Here is a 23,429-nt window from a genome sequence, read left to right as displayed (position 1 = left end):
GAAGTACCCTACAGTTACCACTAGCAAAAGAAACCCAAAAATCTTCATGGCTTTCCAAAGAGAGGCAGCCAGTGGTTTGCAAGGAATTCATTGATATTATTAATAAAATACCTTCCTTGAGTGATTGCTCATGTGTATTCCACAATAGGTGTGCGTGCTCGCCATGTGCACCAGTGTTGAAAGTTTTTCCCACTAGCAGTACCCATAGGAGAGTGCCCCTAGTGGCCCCTGGAGTGGCTCCTCCGTGGCACAGTATTAGGGGCACTGCGTGCTCTCCCCACCCTCAGTTCCTTCTTGCCACCAGTGAAGGTGCTTTGGAACTGCTCTGCTCCAGCTTTGCTGCAGCTCTTCCCCAGAACTCTTGTTCGTTCAGTGTATAGTACCTGTAGTTAGTAGTTTGATTAGTTTTAGTTTAGTTTAGTTAGTGTGCCTGGGCCGGGGCATGCCCCATGTCCTAGGTTTTAAGTCATGCAACATTTGTAGGTGACCAATGCCAGTGAGTGATCTGCATGCAGACTGTTTACACTGTTTGGGTGAAACCCATCTCAGCAATCGCTGCAAGATTTGCAAGTTGTTCAAGCCTTGGACCAAGAGAGAGACATTAGGCTCCGGGTCATCCTGATGGAGTCAGCATTGACCCTGACTCTGGTGCGCCGCTCCAAGTCGGCACTGGGTACCACGGTGTCGATGCACTGCAACCCCCCGGCACCATCTACCAGTTGGCACCGCTCCCCGTTCGCAGGGCATGCCAAGAAGGCTAAGGAGAGGCGTTCTCCGCCACAGCACTGGAGTAAGACTAGGGAAGAGGCTAGACCCATGTTAGGCAGTCCTTGGTCCCCATCGGCCTCTGGGCCTCCAACTCAGGTCAAGCAGAGTAGCCTGGTCCATTCGGAGCAGGCTTCTCCGGATGTCTGGATACCCTTCATGCCAGAGGCCTTGCAAGTGGCCCAGGACGTTATGTCCATGCCCTATCAGGAGCACCACCAATGTTGGTCCTGCAGTCAGAGGCAAGCCGCCGCTGGGATCTGTGCAGTTGCCCCTGACTCGGTACCGGTCACGATCGAGGGACTGTTCCTGATTCCATTCGCCGCTCAGCAACCAGCCCGTGCGTAGTCCACGCAGGTCGCTATCAACCCCCACCAGGTTGTCTGGTTGAGTTTCGACTGACAGAGACTCCAGCCACTGCTCTGCCTTGAGGAGTGGACACCGATGGGACCGAGGCAGGTGACGCCGAAGGTCCTCGTCTCAGTGGCTATCGTAGCCAGTCGCAACACGAACATTGACACCGTTCCTGTTGTTTCACTTCAGGAGAACTGGATTTTAGATACTACCGGAATAATAATCGCAAAATTCTTGTGATCTCAGCTATTCTAGAGTTTTCCGGCTGATTGATTGAAGTCCTACACCTAAACATCATATAAAATAGGGTACCAGCATTAGTGCCGATCTTTATGCCGGCGTATTGACTCCCTATCTGAGTCTGAGGTATCAAGACTAAACAAAATGGCAGATTACACAAGCCTGTGGCTAGCCTTTTTAGTTGCCATTTCCTCTGAAAGACATTCTTTATTTCTTCTCTCTATACAAAATATACACTGCTGCTATTGGGGAAAATATTGTCATAGCTTCAGAAAGCTTTCTGCCCAAAGTATGATGTTTTTTCCACAATTCTTGGGAAATCGTTCTTTCATCATTTTGTTCCAATCCTTAGCACTCCATTGTGAGGTCATAGCATAAATGGGCATCCCTAGAAATCTAAAGATACATCTTGAACCTACAAAGTACATGTGGCAAATGTACCCTGTTTCGTTTCCATCCAAACAGTCAAGGCCTTAGGTTTTCAAAGTTGCTAGATATTAATGCTGCACTAGTTGTTCTGATGGGCACTTGGGAAACCATTCACAGAGGGAATCGGGGCTTCTTCTACAAGATTCTCTGTGGCGTGTGAGAAGAACGTGTCTGAACCTCGTATGAGAAAAACTGACAAAATAGGTTCTCTCCTCTGAAGAGGCATCTTTGGAAGAAAGGTACTACTTGGTTGGTTTCCAAATTCCCTTAATTTACAACGTTTTTGCCTTTATATGGGATAACTTCTATTCTGCCTGTTATCCTTCTGGATTAAAATTCTTTATCCTTTCCCATGCTACTTCTGGGAATCACTACTTGCTGCTTCTCAGCAATAACGTTGGCCTACCTCTAAATTCCACAGGTGAGAGGCATTACCCATTTGTTTTGAATGAGGGGAGAAGCTGCTAACAAGAATTTCAAATTAGTTCTCAGTCCTTACACTCAGTTAATAGTGAATTGGTGTGGTATGCAGTTGTCAGGTTTTTTGAGCACTGGTCCCTTTGTGTATTCCACTGGGCATGCGCATTTGTAGTAGTATGTGTACATAGTATATCTTTATTTCATAGCCATATATACCAGTTATGTCTGTAACGTTTTGTATTGTAATCACCCTCAAACTCTAAACAAATCTAGATAGATACAAATGAGAAGTGGGAGGCCGTTTGTAGAGGGTGCAAGCAACTTAAAATATAGCCCAATTAGCATATACTACAGAATAACTAAATTGACATCAGGCTATAACAAAACATATAACCATAGTAAAATATATAACCCGGTTAATTAAACCAAAATCTGCTTAGTCAGACAAAATTACTTAAGAACTGGTCAAGAATATTCCAGAACCTGTTAAAATCTTCATTAAATCATAAGAGTCAGGAGATGCACAATACAAAAATGAGCTGAATTGTCAGAATACAAGGAAAGGTATTGAGTTGAAATAAAGTATGATAGAAAAAGAGAAAATGTTTGTTTTTGGTGCAATATAAGACTTGACACTACTACTGTCTCATTAAAAGAAAAAAATGTCTTGACAACCTTCCTCTCTTGACAGATCATTCCTTCAAGCCAACAACATAAAACAGATGAAAATGGTAGGGCTAATCTGGGAATAATTAGTATTCATGCACCCAGGTAAGTAATGGAAATGTGTAGATAAAAGTTAACTTCTGAAAAGACTCTTATTAGATACCTTTAAGTTAGTTAGTTGCATGTTTACTAAAGTAGCTCTGGATGACTTCCTGGCAACTAAGTGCAAACACTTAACTTATTTACTCCTAGGGGAATTCTACACTACTGCATGTGCACATAATTAATGAGCCGCACATTTTTAATTTTTTGCACAGGAAAAAAAGCTTCTGATGAAATGTTGCTGCAGTTATGCCTTTTGCCTACAAGAGATCATTGAGGTGCAAGAACAGCAGCAGCTCCCAGCAGAAAATAACTTCTGCAGTTCCACCTTTTGCCCACCAAAGAGTGCTGTGGTGATAGAACACAGCAGTCCCCTGCATAAAATAACTTATGCAGTTCTGCCTTTTGCCCACTATAGGGCGCAGTGGCAATAGAACATAGCAGCAACTCCCAGCCAGCTAGGGATAAGAAAGAGCCTGCCTACTTCGCAGCACCGGCCAGGCCAGGTCAGGAGACAGGGCTTATGGGGAGACAGTGTAGGGTGCTTGCAGGGGGGGGGAGAGAGTCAGACGGGGGCTTATAAGGGCTAGTGGGAAGGACAGTCTAGGTCAGGGGCTGAATGGGAGTGGAAACGCAGGGCCACATGGGCAGAGGTGGAGGGGGTGCAGAGCTACATAGGGACTGAGGGTGGCTGAGTGGGGGCACAGAGACACGGGGGAGGGGGTACAGAGACATAGACGGGGAGTGGTTGAGTGGGGAGACAGCGACATGGGGACAGGAGAGTGGGTGTTTGAGTGTGAGTGGGGGACACGTGGACAGGGGGTGCAAGGACACATGGGGGTGCAGGAACACATGGGGACAGGGGCAGATGTGCCTGAGTGAATGGGAGAGACTAGGGAGTCAGCCAGGGTCTGAATGGGGGAAGCTCCCTAACAATCCCTCCCTATCCCCTCAAAAAATCTGTTCCATACTTTTCCCACCAAGACCCACCAACCCTCCAAGTTCACACCCAATCTCCTTCCCAGCAGTTTACTTCCCTCTCCTTCAGCTCCTCCATTATCCCTGACTCCCCCAAGCCTTTTCACTGGTTCTGAGAGGTGTGGGAAATATGATTCTATATTGTAGTTTAAATGAATTATTATTCAGAAAATTGTATTAATATGCCTACTAATGAATCTATTTGTCAAACATTTCCTGAATTTTTCTTTGTTGCCTATATTGTTACAGACATGCTAACACATATTTTGAAGTAAATGACCAAAAATAATTGAAACTGGTATGATTATATTGTGTTATTTTGACAAATAAATATGCAGAATTTTGCAGAGTTTTAAAATATAGTGTGCAGAATTTTTAATTTTTTGGCTCAAAATTCCCTTAGGAGTAACTTATTGTTTGGGTGCATAGGCTAGACTAATTGTTCAGCTTTGAAAAAGTCATTTCATAAACCCCTTTTTTTTTCTTTTACCGAATGTAATAGCTTACTCCATACGTCTGCCAAGAGAAGCTGCTGCTTTTGTTTATGGGATTTTTTTTAGATGTGGAAAAAATCTCTAAAAATGCACATTTTAACCATCATGTAGCACCTAGTGTAGATAGGGGTTTAACATCTTTCAAAATGTGTTACTACCTAGGGGTTGACCATACCCTACTAACGTGTTAAAGTCAATAACATCAGTGTTTAGAGGTGTATCAAGCAATGTTTAAAAATATTCGTTAAAATGTTTTTGCTAACATATTTTTTTAAACAAATACATTTTTCCCAGTCTAGAGAAGGCCTTGGAGTCGAAATTTTAAGGAGAATTAGAGTGAAAGAGAAATATAGTTACAGGTCCTGTTAAGTAGCCTAGAGTTTTCCACGTATATTTCTACCACAAATTAGTTGCTGTAATTTTTTTTTCTTTTCTTTAAAGACTCCTGCATTCCATATAAGCAGACAGAAACTAAGGGACTGAGGCCAACTTGTTCCCTTCATAGGTCCAGTCTTGGTGACATAGGGAGCATGGTTTGAAACATTCAACCCAAGATAAACTATAACAATTTTTAATACTTCTAAGCCAGCCAGGTGGCCCAGAGGAGATCTGTCGATTCAATAATTGTCGTACTCAGTAACTAAGCTATTTGTAATAATTTTTCCAAAGAACCAAAACAGCTCCATGTTATGCAAAAATATGTGAGGATGACATCGTAAATGCACACTTTTCTGTTTTGATGCTTACAGTTTTTATATCAGTTAATATTTTTGCATTTTTAACTTAAGATATTTTGAACAAAAATAACTTTTTAAGTTTGAAGAAAAATGTTCGAATCTTTTTCCATAGTTAAAAATGTAGTGTTGTAAATAAAAAAACCCCTCACATTTCTATATTATGAAGTTAATGACCTCTTCATGGTTTAATAGTCTCAGTGTATGTTGCTAGGTGTGAGGCCTGTGTTCAGCTTCGATCCTTGGCTAGCAAGGACTGGGAATGGTTTAGAACACATTTCTCTCAGGTGACCTTTTAAATAGCTCTCTCTCCTTCTAGTCCTAATGATCTAAACTGTCCTACAAGTCAGATCCTGAAAAGGGGGTTGAGAATTGGTCAAAATGGTGGAATATTAAAGCAAAAGTAAATGCAAATAACTCTCATTAGTGCATAGTTTGTTTTGAGAACATCTTAAACTTTAGACATTTCTTGACTCGTGATATTTCTAACCTTGCATTAATACTAGGTTTTTACCTTTACTATAATTTTTATATCAATGATAGAAGTGAGCGTGAGGAGGAGAATATTGTAAGCTCGGAAAGCCAAATAAGTCACAAGTACCTTTATGAAAATCCATTTAAACAGCTTTTTGAAAAACTGCTATTATTGCATTATAACAATTTGTTATATGATTGCTTTATGTTTCAGGGGAGAGCATACGTTACAACTTAAAGCCTCATACAACAGGAACACATTAGATTGCCCTATAATCAAGTTCAATGTCCTGCCTGACCCTGAGAAACCTGTGTGTTTGAATGTTAAGTATGACAAAAATGCTTCTTTTGCAGCAGGAAGTACCTTCCCTGGTGAGTAGCTGTATTTAAACTAGCTTTTGTTTTGCGGGGTGGGAGTGTAATTTTGGAAACCAGCCAGCCAAATAAATTATGGCTTTTGACGTGTATAAAAAGTGATTTGTGAGATTTATTTCAATGATGATCAGTATTTTCATACATCACTTTTAGCTAATATTCTGTTATACCTGACTGGCAAAAGCCTTTACAATCAGCATTTTGGCTTCACCTATCGAGAAACAGGAGGCAAATATGTGAAATGATTGACAGAAGTTTCATTTTTGCCCTTTTTGCCCAATTTTTGCCTGATGCCTGCTAAAAGCCTGGAGGAGAAAAGATGTTTTTAGACTATGGCTGTGCCACTAAAATGCGCACAGTGTAGCTGCTGTTTGTCAGCAGGAGTGAGCTCTCCTGACAACAAAAAAGTTCCAACCCCCCACCCCTACTCCCTTAGCGGAAGTGGCTTTGTCGGCAAGAGAGCGCTCTTATCGACAAAGCGCTGTTCATACCAGTGCTTTTCATCTGTAAAACTTTAGTCCTTCAGGAGGGTGGTTTTTTAACACCCCTGAACAACAAAAGTTTTACCAACAAAATGTCAGTATAGACAAAGGCTTAGTCATCATGCCCCTCTCGGTCTTACTCCACTTTCTTTTCCTCTACCAAAAAAAAATAATCTAAATTAAATAGTCCTTCAACTTGTGGGCCTCTTTGCAACGTATACAGAATTGGTCTTGTGGGCTAGTTCCATTTGTGCCCACTCTGAGGTGTTTTTCTCAGTCACTGGCTCTTTCTCTTTTCTGAAGATGTTGCTCTATAGACTGGGAATCCCACCTCTGCTACCATTTCTCCCCTAGGTTTGGAGGTGTCATGGTATAATTCCCCACTCTGAACCTTAGCGTCCAAAAGATGGGGTACCAGCATGAATTCCTCTAAGCTCAATTACCAGCTTAGTACTTGTAGCGCTGCCACCAACCAGGAATTCCAGTGCCTGGTACACTCCGGTCCCCCCAAAACCTTGCCCGGGGACCCCCAAGACCCAGTCCCTCTGGATCTTAACACAAGGAAAGTAAACCCTTTCCCTCACCGTTGCCTTTCCCAGGCTTCCCCTCCCTGGGTTACCCTGGAAGATCACTGTGATTCAAACTCCTTGAATCTTAAAACAGAGAGGAAAATTCACCTTCCCCCCTCCTTCTCTCTCCCCCTCCCAGACTCTCCCTGAGAGAGAAAGTAATCCTAACACAGAGAGAAAATTAACCTTTTTCTCCCCCCTTCCTCCTTTCTCCCCACCAATTCCCTGGTGGATCCAGACCCAGTCCCCTGGGGTCTCACCAGAATAAAGAAACGATCAGGTTCTTAAACAAGAAAAGCTTTTAATTAAAGAAAGAAAAAACAGTAAAAATTGTCTTTGTAAATTTAAGATGGAATATGTCACAGGGTCTTTCAGCTATAGACACTGGGAATACCCTCCCAGCCTAAGTATACAAGTACAAATTAAAATCCTTTCAGCAAAATACGAATTTGAACTCCTTCCAGCCAAATACACATTTGCAAATAAAGAAAACAAACATAAGCCTAACTCACTTTATCTACCTATTACTTACTGTTCTGGACATATAAGAGCCTGTATCGGAGAGATTGGAGAGAAACCTGGTTGCAAATCTGATCCCTCTGAGCCCCCCGAGTGAACAACCACCAAAATCTAACAGCGCACACACAAACTTCCCTCCCTCAAGATTTGGAAGTATCCTGTCCCCTGATTGGTCCTCTGGTCAGGTGACAGCCAGGCTCACTGAACTTGTTAACCCTTTACAGGCAAAAAAGATATGAAGTACTTCTGTTCCATTAACTCTTAACTATCCGTTTATGACAGGAGATTCAGGTTTTGTCCTGACACTCCTCTTCTTGCATCACCATGAATGTCACAAGCTGGTAGAGCTCACCCAGATAACAGCAGGAGATCTGACTCCTATTTAGAGGAAGTCCAGTATCAGTGTGCTGGCTTTCCACATTATCCTTCTTGCCTAAAAGCCGGTATTAGACAAATTGACTGCAGTGGCATATGTATAACTGGTAGGTAGCCTCAGACCAAGCTCTTGTCTGAAATCCCTTCCCTTGACACTTGGGTAGAAAAATCCACATTGCTTTTTTCAGTCATTTACCTCAAATTCAAAGAATATTATAATCCACTGCCTGAGCAAAACTCCCATATTCCAAGTATACACCTGCAGGTGCTCAATGAGATTTGTCATAGTGTGGAACTCTAACCATTGATTGGTTTGCTCCACACAAGACAACCGAACTCCCTGTGTTGGTCTCCAGGAACTTCACTCTCAAAATCCTTGACAGATTCATTCTCCTACTGTTGGAAAGAAAAAACTAGGAAACCGTTTCCATTTTATTACTCAGATTAACCAAGGATGGTGGAAAATCAGGCGGGGCCTGGTGGAAATAATTTTACTGTCACAGTAATGGCTTCACCAAGTCCTGATTTTTCTGATGTAGTGAGTATGTGTGTCTTGCACCAATTGAAGCTGCATCTTCTTTTTATCCTGTTTCCCCACCCAGTTTTCTAATCCAAAATACCTGGCACTAACAGCCTTGAGAAATTGAATGGACTTGATATCTGAAAGATAATCTGTTGGAGGACCCCTCTCCCCCTACATTGCTGACTGCCTCTCCAGGAGCCAATCGTCCACTGCAGTTAAATAGTATGAGATCTTGAATATAGCTTCTCTCAGAGGGAATGAAAAAAAGATGCATCTTTTTTTCAGCAACTATTCCCTCCAGCATGCCCTTCAGTTCCTGCTACAGGTGTTTAAAGTTAACTTCCCCAAATATACACCTCTAATCTAATCCAGGGAAGGGATATTCAATGCTGTTCTAATGGAAAATGGCTGTTATGTTCCCAAAACCTATGATTCGTTTTGAATGTTATGGGTATGTTGGGGTAGCTTCAGAGATCTTATTCACCTAGTAGCCTCTGAGCCCTTATTTACTTGGATCCTAAGAACTCAGGTCAGATGTCATTGAGGTTTCTTTGTTGGCGTTCAGTAAAACTACCCTTGAGTTGATCAGGCTCAAATGTAGGGGGTGAGTTCAGGAATTCAGTTTCTAGCCTGCTGATCTACTTACTTCCCTACTCCTATTTCCCAAGAAGTGAGGCCTCACCAATGTCCAGTTACTCATGTCAAGCCAGGCCTTTGAATTTATGGTGTGTTTTCCCTTTTTCGTTGCTGTGGCTTCCATTTGCAGGGTGAGCATGCAAAATTATTGCATTCATTCTCCTCCCTTTCTTCAGTTCTTTCTAGACAGAGCAGTGTTTTCATCTTCTGCCAGAGTTATTCCAAGAGTTAAGTTCAGATTTTTGGACCCTTACTTTCCTCCCAGTCAGATTCTTAGATTGCACCTCAGTCTCTATACCATCGGCAGCTCAGACTTGTCCACTAGGCCATATCCTAAATAATCCTCCTTCAGATACTTGGCTTCCAGCCAGCTGTCCCTTAATTTTCATTTCCTGGATTTCAAAAATTTAACTTTGGGCCAGCAGCGAGCAGTTTTTCTACTTTTTTTCTTCTTTGGGACAAAATTTGTAAACTCTTTAAAAAGAGATGGTGGTGGAAGATCTTTTCTGAAAAGGGATCACCAAGTTCCTCTCTCCTCCCCTAGAATGGCAGAGTTAGATATATGGAGCAAGCTAAAAGTGAAAAGTGGTTTCATTTGACAGGAGGTCCTTAAGAGCTTCAGAAGGAGACCACCTTCTCCCTGTGGGTGCTCTACTTCAGGTGTTTGATCACCCTTGCACTTGTAATTGGTGATTTGTGGGAGCAGTGCCTTATTGGGTCGCACGTGCGCAGTCTTGCACTGTCTCAGGTGGTTAACTAGTACTGTGCGACCAACCCTCCGTCAGTTCCTTCTCTACCGCCTTTGTCTTGAGTCAGAGCATTCAGCAGCACCTCAGAGCTTAGTAATTTACCCCTTTTCTCTTAGTAGAATGGATAATTTGTCTTCCTTGTTTTTCTCCCCATTTCTTCTCGTTAAAAAAAAAAGTTTTTCTTTCCCTCAGTAGAAGTTGGCATTTCATTTAACTGGCAGAGTAGTGTTTAGATCTCCCTTCCCCATGGGGGAGGGGAAATACTCCCCTCGGGGGCATGCCCAACTCACCAGGCTTTAAGCACTGCCTCACCTGCAGACTTTAAATACTGCTTTCAGATGGACGCTCTCAGTGTGTTCGTTGCTTGGGCGAAGTACACATGCCTCAAAAATGCCCACATTGTCACAAACTGACAGCCCGGACCACAAAAGCCAGAGACTTGCAGCTTAAACTGCTGCTTATAGAGAAACGTCTCCACCCAGCATCTGAGCCAGAAGCACGGACACCCCCGGGACACAGTTCACAAACTGCAGCCTCTGAAAGGGGCTCTTCTTTGAGACTCATGTGACTACCCTGCTAAAAAGTTGGTTAAGAAGTGTACATTGTCCTCACCAGCTCGAGAAACAGTGTCCCCCAAACTGAGAGACCTTGTCAATACCAACAGGCACCACAGCCAAGATAGTGGGACCTTCCGGTACCATAAGAGCTAAAGATGTCAAGAGAGCTAGCTCCAATGAAGGCACCAAGGGGAAACAGAAACGCCATGTCTCGGCACTGGCGGAGCCATCCCGACACTCGGCACCAGGCACATCAAAACAACTGCAGCCTATGCTGTTACCTCCTGTCAGTGTAGCACAGTTAACAAGTGCACCCTTACAACAGCTCCACAGCAGCCAGTATCCACCATTACCACATCAACGGCACTGAGGCAGCTGACACCACAACAGTTCTTCCTTCCCTGAGACCTTATGGTATCCTCGACAACTGACTGTCCCATTCTTAGCACTGAGATCACTACAGCACTCTCGGTACCGAGCCACCCCACCACTCCACTGCCATCTGCTCCCCCATTGTCGAGCAATGATGAGGATGAGAACGAGGGAGAGACACACCCGTGGCACTGCTCTTCTCCCACCCATGAAACGATCAAAACGGCCCCACCACACCAAGGGTACTACACAGGGGCCAAAGAACATCAGTGTTACGAGCATCCTTGGATGGTTCCTATGCCCTTCCCTCCACGGTGGCAGTATTGGGCCCCATGGATGGCATATCCCCCACATCACCTCAAACTTCCTACCCCAAACAGGGAGGGTACACAGCAGTCACCTGTGCCATCGGTACCAGGACCATCTGAACTCCCTGAAGAGATGACAAGCTAACAGGAAGAAATCTTTGACCAGGAAGTCAAACCAACAATCCATTTTTCTTCCTCTGTCCCAGATGACACCATCATGCCCCCTCCTCCCAATGTGGGGGACGACTTTAGACATTTCCAGGATTTCTATAGGAGAGTTGCAGGTTCCCTTGACATCTCCCTGGAGGAAGTGCAGTATTCACAACATAAGCTCGTTGACATCCTGCAAACATCAGCATCATTCAAAATCGCTTAACTCGTGAATGATGCAATCATGGAACCTGTCAAACACATCTGGCAGACCCCTGCAACAATTGTTCCAACCTCCAAGAGGTCCGACAGGAAATATTATGTCCCTGCAAAGGGTACAGTTTCTTTTTTCACATCCCACACCAAACTCCCTGTTAGTGGATGCTGTTAATGAAAGGGACAGATAATCATACCCCTAAAACACACCACATGACATAGTCTAGAAGAGACTCAACTTTTTTGGCCAAAAAGCTTATTCCTCAGTGACGCTTCCCTTTAGAATTGCTAATTATGAAGCGTTATTAGCAAAATACGACCACACACATTATGGCAAAATATCAGATTTTATTTAATTTCTCCCCTGAGAAGAAAAAAGCAATTCAGTGCACTCATTTCTGAGGGCCAGCTGATCTCCAGGACAGCACTGCGCGCTGTCCAAGACTCTGAAGATATAGCAGCATGATCTACAGTCACTGTGATCGTAATGAGAAGGGCGTCCTGACTGCATCTCTCTGGCTTTCCCAAAGAAGTGCAAGCAACAGTGAAGGACCTGCCTTTCAAAGGGTCCAAACTCTTCACAGCTAAAACCGATGAGTCTCTGCACACCCTCCAGAACTCGAGGCTACTCTGAAGTCCCTGTGTATCTATACTCCAGTACAAAGAGAAGACAAGGAAGGTATTACAACCCACAGAGATTCTAGTCCACACCATATGCACAGATACACAGGCAATACGAGCCACAAGCCCGGAAAGAACAGCCCCAAAGGTGATTTGATGGTTATCATCTATCTACCATATCTCATCAACTGTTAGCCAGGCAGCAAGGTTGAGAGGTTGGTTGAGGGCTCGAGACCCCCACAACTTTCAACACTGAGAACTACCATCTCCCAGCCATTCAGAGAGCATTTAAGTTCCTGCTACCCAGTCTGGCAATCCATCACTACAGACAGATGAGTGCTGGAGATAATCAAAGTTGGATAGTCCATCCCTTCTCTTGTCTTGCTTACAACACTCCTGCTACTACACCCAGAAGGATGTTTGCTTTTTTTGCAACAGTGTTACACTGACTCATATTTAGCTTATGGTCCACTATGACCCTCCAGATCCCTTTCCACAGTACTCCTTCCTAGGCAGTCATTTCCCATTTTGTATGTATGCAATTGATTGATTGTTCCTTCCTAAATGGAGTACTTTGAATTTGTCAGGTATCAGAGGGGTGGCCGTGTTAGTCTGGATCTATAAAAGCAGCAGAGAATCCTGTGGCACCTTATAGACTAACAGACGTTTTGGAGCATGAGCTTTCGTGGGTGAATACCCACTTCATCAGATGCATGTAGTGGAAATTTCCAGAGGCAGGTATAACAAGGGTATAAACAAGCTAGAGATAATGAAGTTAGTTCAATCAAGGAGGATGAGGCCCTGTTCTTGCAGTTGAGGTGTGAAAACCAAGGGAGGAGAAACTGCTTCTGTAGTTGGCAGGCCATTCACAGTCTTTGTTTAATCCTGAGCTGATGGTGTCAGATTTGCAGGTGAACCGAAGCTCAGCAGTTTCTCTTCGAAGTCTGGTCCTGAAGTTTTTTTGCTGCAGCATGGCCACCTATGGGGCCATGCGGTTGCTCACAGCACTGCCACTGATCTGGAGAGATATATTGTCATCAGACCCTACTCAGACCTTATGCCACCAGCACTCCCAGCTATCTCCGTGACACCACTGATTTCCTGAGGAAACTACAATGCATTGGTGACCTTCCAGAAAACACCATCCTAGCCACCATGGATGTAGAGGCTCTTTACACAAACATCCCCCACACAGATGGAATACAAGCGGTCAGGAACAGTATCCACTGATGATGCCACAGCACAACTGGCTGCTGAGCTCTGTGCCTTTATCCTCACACTTAGCTATTTCAAATTTGATGACAATATATATCTCCAGATCAGCGGCACCACTATGGGCACCCGCATGGCCCCACAAATGCCAATGTTTTTATGGCCGACCTGGAACAAAGCTTCCTCAGCTCTCGTCCACTCACGCCCCTTCTCTACTTATGCTACATTGATGACATCTTCATCATCTGGACCCATGGGAAGGAGACTCTGGAAAAATTCCACCACGATTTCAACAGCTTCCACCCCACCATCAACCTCAGCCTGGACCAATCTACATGGGAGGTCCACTTCCTAGACACCATGGTGCAAATAAGTGATGGTCACATTAACACCACCCTATACCAAAAACCTACCGACCGCTATGCCTACCTTAATGCCTCCAGCTTCCATCCCAGGCACACCACACGATCCATTGTCTACAGCCAAGCACTGAGGTACAACCGCATCTGCTCTAACCCCTCAGTCAGAGACCAACACCTACAAACTCTCCACCAAGCATTCTCAAAACTACAATACCTGCATGAGAAAATAAGAAAACAGATCAACAGAGCCAGATGTGTACCCAGGAGCCTCCTACTGCAAGACAAACCCAAGAAAGAAACCAACAGGACTCCACTGGCCATCACATACAGTCCCCAGCTAAAACCCCTCCAACACATCATCAGGGATCTACAACCCATCCTGGACAATGACCCCACACTTTCACAGGCCTTGGGTGGCAGGCCAGTCCTCGCCCACAGACAACCTGCCAACCTGAAACATATTCTCACCAGTAACTGCACACTGCACCCTAGTAACTCTAGCTCAGGAACCAATCCATGCAACAAACCTCGATGCCAACTCTGCCCACATATCTACATCATCGACACCATCACAGGACCTAACCAGATCAGCCACACCATCACCAGTTCATTCACCTGCACGTCCACCAATGTAATATACGCCATCATATGCCAGCAGTGCCCCTCTGCTATGTACATCAACCAAACTGAACAGTCTCTACAGAAAAGGATAAATGGACACAAATCAGATATTAGGAATGGCAATATACAAAAACCTGTAGGAGAACACTTCAACCTGCCTGGCCACACTATAGCAGACCTTAAGGTGGCCATCCTGCAGCAAAAAAAACTTCAGGACCAGACTTCAAAGAGAAACTGCTGAGCTTCAGTTCATCTGCAAATTTGACACCATCAGCTCAGGCTTAAACAAAGACTGTGAATGGCTTGCCAACTACAGAACCAGTTTCTCCTCCCTTGGTTTTCACACCTCAACTTCTAGAACAGGGCCTCATCCTCCCTGATTGAACTAACCTCATTATCTCTAGCTTGCTTGCATATATATACCTTCCCCTGGAAATTTCCACTACATGCATCTGACGAAGTGGGTATTCACCCACGAAAGCTCATGCTCCAAAACGTCTGTTAGTCTATAAGGTGTCACAGGATTCTTTGCTGCTTTTGAATTTGTCCTTATTGAATTTCATCCTATATACTTTAGATCATTTCTCCAGTTTGTCCAGATCATTTTGAATTATAATCCTATCTCCAAATCACTTGCAACCCCTCCCAGCTTGGTATCGTTCACAAACTTTATAAGTGTACTCTCTGTACGATTATCTAAATCATTGATGAAGATATAGAACAGAACTGGACCCAGAACTGTTCCCTGGTGGCAGGACCCTACTCGTAATGCCCTTCCAGCATGCCTGTGAACCACTAATAACTACTCTCTGGACACAGTACTCCAGCTGAGGCCTAATCAGCATGGAGTAGAGCAGAAGAATTATTTCTCATGTCTTGTTTATAACACTCCTGCCAATACATCCCAGAATGATGATCACTTTTTTTGCAACAGTGTTACACTGACATATTTAGCTTGTGGTCCACTATGACCCTCCAGATCCCTTTCCGCAGTACTCCTTCTTAGGCAGCCATTTCCCATTTTGTATGTGTGAAACTGATTATTTCTTCCTAAATGGAGTACTTTGCATTTGTCCTTATTGAATTTCATCCTATTTACTTCAGACCATTTCTTTAGTTTGTCCAGATCATTTTGTATTGTAATCCTATCCTCCAAAGCACTGTCAACCCTTCCCAGCTTGGTATCAGTCGCAAACTTTCTAAATGTACTCTGTATACCATTATGTAAATCATTGATGAAGATATTGAATAAACCGAACCCAGAACTGATCCCTCCGGGACTTCACTTGTTATGCCCTTTCAGCATCACTGTGAACCACTGATAACTACGCTTGGAACGGTTTTCCAAACAGTTTTGCACCCACCTTATAGTAGCTCCATCTAGGTTGCATTTCCCTATTTTGTTTATGAGAAGGTCATGCAAGGCAGTATCAAAGGCTTTACTAAACTCAAGATATACCACATCTACCGCTTCCCTCATCCACAAGGCTTGTTACCTCTATATGTGTCAAAAAATGCATGTGTTCTGGAATGCCACATTTAGTACTTTCTCAAGAACTTAATGTCACTATCTTTCCTTCTCCAAATTTGTGTGTGTTAGGAGTGCTGAATGAGTTGGTATTACCAGTTAACGTTAAGAAATGGATTGCAGTAACTACTAGTTAATGCAATCCATTTCTTAATGTTAACTGGATATAGTGGCCACAATAGAACTTATTTTGAGAAACTGGAAATCTGCAATTCTTTCCTCATACACAGACTGGATTATTGAGCTCTCTACAAAGTTTTAGTGGGGAAAAAATGGCTGACTAATAGAAACATTTGGAAAAAATATGAGTCTGTCTGGTCACGTGAAATTATTGCATACTTCTGCTATTTAGTATATATTAGTCCCTGATATTCACAGGTTATGTTCTCAATTATCTGATCAGTCACTTTAATACTTGATGTCCTATGTGACCTCTATGGGTTCAGGGGCTTCTGTTTTGTTTCCAGGTTTTGTGAATAATGAACGTTGAATTTTGTTATTTATATGCTATAAATTGCCTAGGGAGGTTGTGGAATCTCCGTCATTAGAAATTTTTAAGAGCAGGTTAGACAAACACCTTTCAGGAATGTTCTAGATAATACTTAGTCCTGCCATAAGTGCAGAGACTTGGACCAGTTGACCTCTCGAGGTCCCTTCCAGTCCTGTGATTCTATTTCCATCTTGTGCATTTATTTATGTGTTTATGTGTTTACATTTTATATAAAACAATAAAAATAAAATCTAAAAAATCATTAGGATTATCATGTATCTTCTAAAACTTTCTAGCTGGGTAAAACAATGTATCCTTAAATGTTACATGTTAGCAGCAGCTTCTGTGCCTTGTGGTGTGAAAGCTCCTTCTACTAGCGCCATAGCAGTAGCAGCATCTTTTGCTTGTCTTAAAAATTTTCTGATTTGGGAAATGTATGGGACTGCTACTTCAAAGTCAGTCCATATGTTTACTGGACGTTATGCTTTGGATTTGGCTTCAAAAGTGGATGCTCAATTTGGTAGAGCTGTGCTTCAGTTTTTCATGTTATTAGACTCTGTTCTGACCTCTTGAGTTTACTGCACTCTCTGCCAAACTACCCATAATATGCAGAACTACTCAAGGAAATGAAGGTTACTTATCTGTAACCAAAGTTTTTCAAGATAACTCTGCCATATAATCATACTTCCCACCCACCTTCTCTTTTTTTCCTCAGAGTGTTTTCTTGGTTTCTCAGCACCTCCTTTTATAGCTTTTCCCTCAATGTACGAAGCACTGAAGGAAGGGGTGGGGGCACTGCTTAGAGGAGGTTTCACCTTTAGTCTGCATCGGTTGGCTCATTGCTTTGTCACACTTAAGAGTAGAGTCATCTTGAAGAACTCCAGTTACGAATAAGTAAACTTCAGTTTTTTCCAATGAATTCATAAGCAACAAGGCCCAACAAGCCTCGGTAAGGATAGACACGCTTAGTAAGAAAGACTTACTGATACTCATTTGGCTTTAAGTCTTGTTACATAGTTTATTTTTATTTTAAGATTAGTATTTTTTGGAAAGTTTTAGTATTCTGTTTTCTCTAATGTTTTTAATGATTAAATATGCAATTGAATATACTGTTAGCCATGTGACACCTGCAAGTTGCATCTATGAACATTCTATTTACAGGTCCTTCTGGGGGCACTGAGCAGATAGTTGATGCCAAAAATAGGTGTGGTGGAGCAACCCACTCCCCTCTCCAATTTCTGGATTCCCAAAGGTTTTTTGCAGAGGCCAGTTCACTTTTTTATTTACACTAAACAAAAGAGCCTTCCGCTATTAGAGTACTAGTAGTCAACCATTGAAAAAAGAGGCTTTCAAACCCCCATATTCCAGCATTTTATGATGTTTAAATCCTTTGGTTTTCAGATTGAAAGAGTTATAGTTGTACTACTGTGCTGAAGTATCAATACACTTGCTATAGTTCAAATCCTACTGCCACTGGCAGTCCTAAGAACATAAGAATGACCGTACTGGGTCAGACCAAAGGTCCATCTAGCCCAATATCCTGTCTTCCGACAGTGGCCAGTGCCAGTTGCCCCAGAGGGAATGAGGTAATCATCAAGTGATCCACCCCCGTCGCTCATTCCCAGCTTCTGGCAAACAGAGGCTAGGGACACCATTACTGCCCATCCTGGCTAATAGCCATGGATGGACCTATCCTCCATGAATTTATCTTGTTCTCTTTTTGAACCCTGTTATGGTCTTGGCCTTCACAATATCCTCTGGCAAGGAGTTCCACAGGTTGACTGTGTGCTGTGTGAAGAACTAGATCATTTTATTTGTTTTAAACCTGCTGCCTATTAATTCCATTTGGTGACCCCCTAGTTCTTGTGTTATGAGAAGTAGTAAACAACACTTCCTTATCTACTTTTTTTACACCAGTCATGATTTTATAGACCTCAATCATATCTCCCCTTCACCGTCTCTTTTTTCAAGCTGAAAAGTCCCAGTCTTATTAATCTCTCCTCATACGGAAGTCGTTCTATATCCCTAATCATTTTTGTTGCCCTTTTCTGAACCTTTTCCAATTCCAATATATCTTTTTTGAGATGGGCTGACCATATCTGCGCACAGAATTCAAGATGTGTGTGTACCATGGATAGAGGCAACATGATATTTTCTTTCCTATTATCGATTTCTTTCTTAATTATTCCCAGCATTCTGTTCACCTTTTTGACTGCCGCCGCACATTGAGTGGATGTTTTCAGAGAACTATCCACAATGACTTCAAGATCTCTTTCTTGAGTGGTAACAGCTAATCCAGACCCCATCATTTTATATGTATAGTTGGGATTATGCTTTCCAATGTGCATTACTTTGCATTTATCAACATTAACTTTCATCTGCCATTTTGTTGCCCAGTTTTGAGGGATCCTTTTGTAGCTCTTCGCAGTCTGACTGGGTCTTAACTGTCTTAAGTGATTTTGTATCATCTGCAAATTTTGCCACCTCACTGTTTACCCCTTTGTCCAGATCATTTATGAATATGTTGAATAGGACTGGTCCCAGAACAGACCCCTGGGGAATACCACTATTTACCTCTCTCCATTCTGAAAACTGACCATTCGTATCTACCCTTTTTCCTACCTTTTAAGCAGTTACCAATCCATCAGAGCACCTTCCCTCTTATTCCATGGCAGCTTACTTTGTATTAGAGCCTTTGGTGAGGGACCTTGTCAAAGGTTTTCTGAAAATCTAAGTACATTATATCCACTGAATTCTCTTGGTCCACATGCTTGTTGACCCCCTATTCTAAGTAGATTGGTGAGGCATGATTTCCCTTTGCTATAACCATGTTGACTCTTCCTCAACAAATGATGTTCATCTATATGTTTGACAATATTGTTCTTTATTATAGTTTCAACTAGTTTACCCAGTACTGAAGTCAGGCTTACAGGCCTGTAATTGCTGGGATTACCTCTGGAGCCCTTTTTAAAAAATGGCATCACATTAGCTATCCTCGAGTCATCTGGTACAGAAGCTGAGTTAAATGATAGTTTACAGACTACAGTTTGTAGTTCTGCAATTTCACATTTAAGTTCCTTCAGAACTCTTGAGTAAATACCATCTGGTTCTGGTGACTTACTGCTGTTCAATTTATCAATTTGTTCCAAAACCACCTCTAATGATACCTGAATCTGGGACAGTTCCTCAGATCTTTCACCTAAAAAGAATGGCTCAGGTTTGGGAATCTCCCTCACATCCGCAGCCGTGAAGACTGACACACAGAATTAATTTAGTTTCTCCGCAATGACCTTATTGTCCTTGAGTGCTCCTTTAGCATCTCGATCGTCCAGTGGCCCCACTGGTTGTTTAGCTGGCTTCCTGCTTCTGATGTGCTTAAAACAACATTTATTATTACTTTTTGAGTCTTTGGCTAACTGTTCCTCAAATTCTTTTTTGGCCTTCCTAAGTGTATTTGTACACTTCATTTGCCAGTGTGTATGCTCCTTTCTATTTTCCTCGCTAGGAATTAACTTCCACTTTTTAAGGGTTGCCTTTTTGCCTTTCACTGCTTCTTTTACTTTGTTATTTAAGCACAGTGGCTCTTTTTTGTTCTCTTACTATGTTTTTTAATTTGGGGTATACATTTAAGTTGAGCCTCTATTATGGGGTCTTTAAAATGTTTCCATGCAGCTTGCAGAGATTTCACTTTTGGCACTGTACCCTTTAATTTCTGTTTAACTAACTTCTTCATTTTTGTGTAGTTCCCCTTTCTGAAATTAAATGGTACAGCGTTGGGCTGCTGTGGAGTATTCCCCGCCACAGGGATGTTAAACTGAATTATATTATGTTCACTATTACCAAGCGGTCCAGTTATATTCACCTCTTGGACCTGATCCTGTGCTCCACTTATGACTAAATCAAGAATTGCTTCTCTCCTCTGGTGGATTCCAGGACCAGCTGCTCCAAGAAGCAATCATTTTTAAGGTGTCAAGAATCTCTGCATCCTGCCCTGAGGTGACATGTACCCAGTCAATATGGGGATAATTGAAATCCCCCATTATTATTATTGAGTTATTTATTTTAATAGCCTCTCTAATCTCCCTGACTATTTCACAGTCACTATCACCATTCTGGTCAGGTGGTTGGTAATATATCCCTACTGCTATATTCTTATTATTAGAGCATGGAATTTCTATCCATAGAGATTCTATGGTACAATTTAATTCATTTACGATTTTTACTTCATTTGATTCTATGCTTTCTTTCACGTATAGTGCCATTCTCCCACCAGCATGACCTGTTCTATCCTTCCAATATATTCCGATATTTGGATCAGTGGGAAAATATTTAGTCCTTATTATTTTGTAGCTCATGTTTGTGTAGCACAGCATAAAGTGCTCTTAAATATGTATTTAGATTAATTGTGAAATATTCTTGGATGCCTCCTAACAAATATATTATGCTAATACAGCATTTTGTGTTTCTCTAAAATAAAACTTTTTCTCTCCAGTGTTCTGTTTTAAAGGGCAATTAGTTTGCACTGCCACAATTTAAACATGGCCTAACACACTTTCATTCTCAATTTTGTGGTCTGACTAGGAAAAATTGTGGTGGGGGAGATGAAGGAGGACAGTAATATTTTACATGTATTATTCTTGAAGAGGTTAGACATGAGTTTCTGAATGTAAAACTGAGTCTTGAAAAATATTTTTATTTATTTATGCAGATTTTATGGTTAGTGTAATTTCTGAAGATAGCAACATTATTAAAAATATTAATCCAGCCCGGGTTTCTATGAAAATATGGGAAGGACTAAGCAGTGGAAACAGAATACCAGCTAATGTGAGTAATTGGAAAATGTTATAACACATGTTGGTCCTGTGAATATGACACAGACAACATTTTCCACAGAAGGGAATTCTGTGTGCTTTGTTTAGAGAAATGTCTTTTTCTGGATTGCAGCTATTAGGTGTTCAATTTCTTGTACATTCAGTAAAATTATGTCCATGCCAGTTGCTGTCCCTATTACTTTAAACACGACTAAGTTGTCTGTCTAGTAAAACTGCAATACTTCAACGTTGGGAATGTTGTTGCTATTCAGCAGAAGCTCACTAATTTACACTCAAGGGAGACCTGTTACTAATTACGTTTTATGTATTTTGACAATTGTTTAATATATGGATAATGCAATAGTATGTATACTACAATATGTATTTTTAAAATAATGAAATATAGTAATATGAGACTACCGTTACAGCATTCTGCTATTAATTTTCTAAATAGTAAGGAAAGCTACTGTTTTGAACTAAGTGTGTACATAACTGAAGTTTTACTTCAGGTTCTACTGTACTTAAGACAAGAAGTATGAATATATTACTGTAAAAAGCCACCATTCTCCAAACCTTAAAAACCAAAGGAGGCTCTTTGCACTCCATAAGGATGTCAGAAGAGTTGTGAAGTATTACCTTTTGCCAATCTGATGCTCTTTATTTGAAGATTTAATTTCCAAAGCCTATATTTGTCACTGAGTTAAAATAACTATAAAAATAATCTCCAAACAGACATTTTGCCTTTTGGCATTACAGGTTCACACTCCATCAGGTCTTTGACCTTATGGGCAAAGAGAAGCAGGACATGTTGCACTAAAACTTAGAAAGCATGTATCCACACCATTACTAGAGATAACACTTGTTTGCAGCTTTTAGCTGCGATTCCATTCTTGTTTATCTACAAATGATACATCAGAGTTGTCTGGATTATCATAGATGTGCTGGAAAGCTGGACAAATCTATATATTGGTCATCTCTTGAGGGCATCCACCAATCCAGAACTTCCTCCTTCCATCCTGTTTATATGGGATTTTTTATACAATTCATGTATGTATATTAGATGTGAAATCCTGCCCCCACTTTAGTCAATGAAAAGCTTTCCTTGCCTTCACTGGGGCAAGAATTGTACCCTAAGCTTTTCCAGTATTATTCACAAAAACTTTGAAAGTGCCTCCCAGCCCATGCCACTAGACTACCACCCCTCAGCAGGAATCTTTCCAGCTAGGGAAGGAAGAGCGGGGGGAGGAAGGGGGTCATCAAGCAGCCTTTGTGCATGTGTCAGTAAGCAGAGCTCCTCCATCAATCTGAAGCAATTTACAGTAAGAGAAATTTTATTGCAGTTTTTTTCATCATATGATTTAAACTTCTGTTTGGTTGATTGCAACATTAGATGTTCTTATGCTTAGAAGTGAAGATAGGCTGTGGCTCTTTGTACAAAACATTTTTCTTCTGAAGGCTGAACAGAACAGGTACAACTCTGGTAATTTTCCTTGGCATACTAAGGAACAGTGCTGTGTTCACATATCGATTAGTTCATTCATCTTTATTATACAGGAACTGAGAATACCAAAATAGCTTCTAAATTACAAGTTCTTTCAGAAAACTGCTATTTCAGTTTTCTTAATTTAAAGAACTTTTTTAATGGAAACAGCTTTTAAATTTTTTAACAAACATACAATTTTTAACTGATGTTTAGTAGGGATGTAAACAGCACGTAAAAAACCTACCCCTGGAACTGACTGAAATTCTATTGGTTTAACGTTTTACTGGAGAACTAGAGGGGATCCCCGCTGCCAGCCCTGTGCCCAGGGATCTCCGCCGCCACCAGCGTCCCTGTGCCAGCCCCACAGGCCGGCAGCTGGAACCTCGAGTGTGCGGGGAGACAGCAGAACTGTAACCGATGAGCATCGAGCTTATCAGTTAACCGGTTAAACTTTTACATTCCTAATGTTTAGTAAGACTTGATAGCATGTTACACATGAAGTGCTTTAAAAAATTGTATCTATTACATTTACGTTTTTAAATCCTGTTCTTTTCAGGTTACAACTCTTGGCTGTAGTAAAGTCAAGGATGGCAGGGATGAAGGCTTCTTTTACTTCAGGTTTGAGCAGACTCATTCTATAATTAGAGTTCAGAATACAGTAAGCATTAACAATATAGCTGTTGGAGAAATGCTTTAATTTCGACAACATCATTGATGAGAAACTGGTATATTCTAATGTATTGGCATGATATAATGCATATGGAATGAATTCTTTCACAAATTTAAACTCTGTTCTTTTGAGATCAGTGTGAAC

General features: G+C 41.8%; 1 protein-coding gene across 4 annotated transcripts in view; it reads left to right on the top strand.

Annotated features, from left to right (window-relative positions):
- SMCHD1 (structural maintenance of chromosomes flexible hinge domain containing 1) overlaps positions 1-23,429 on the top strand; it is a 183,386-nt gene that overhangs the window by 112,254 nt on the left and 47,703 nt on the right. For all 4 annotated transcript variants that reach the window (XM_050939184.1, XM_050939183.1, XM_050939185.1 and 1 more), the window contains exons 31-34: positions 2,900-2,979; positions 5,871-6,028; positions 21,030-21,145; positions 23,172-23,233. In XM_050939184.1, coding sequence (XP_050795141.1) covers positions 2,900-2,979; positions 5,871-6,028; positions 21,030-21,145; positions 23,172-23,233 — 416 coding nt within the window. The remainder of the gene's footprint in view (positions 1-2,899; positions 2,980-5,870; positions 6,029-21,029; positions 21,146-23,171; positions 23,234-23,429) is intronic.

The sequence above is a fragment of the Gopherus flavomarginatus genome, chromosome 2 (assembly GCF_025201925.1).
Source record: "Gopherus flavomarginatus isolate rGopFla2 chromosome 2, rGopFla2.mat.asm, whole genome shotgun sequence".
Taxonomy (NCBI): domain Eukaryota; kingdom Metazoa; phylum Chordata; order Testudines; family Testudinidae; genus Gopherus; species Gopherus flavomarginatus.
The sequence above is the reverse complement of the archived record's forward strand: the minus strand, read 5'-3'. Positions and strand labels throughout refer to the sequence as shown.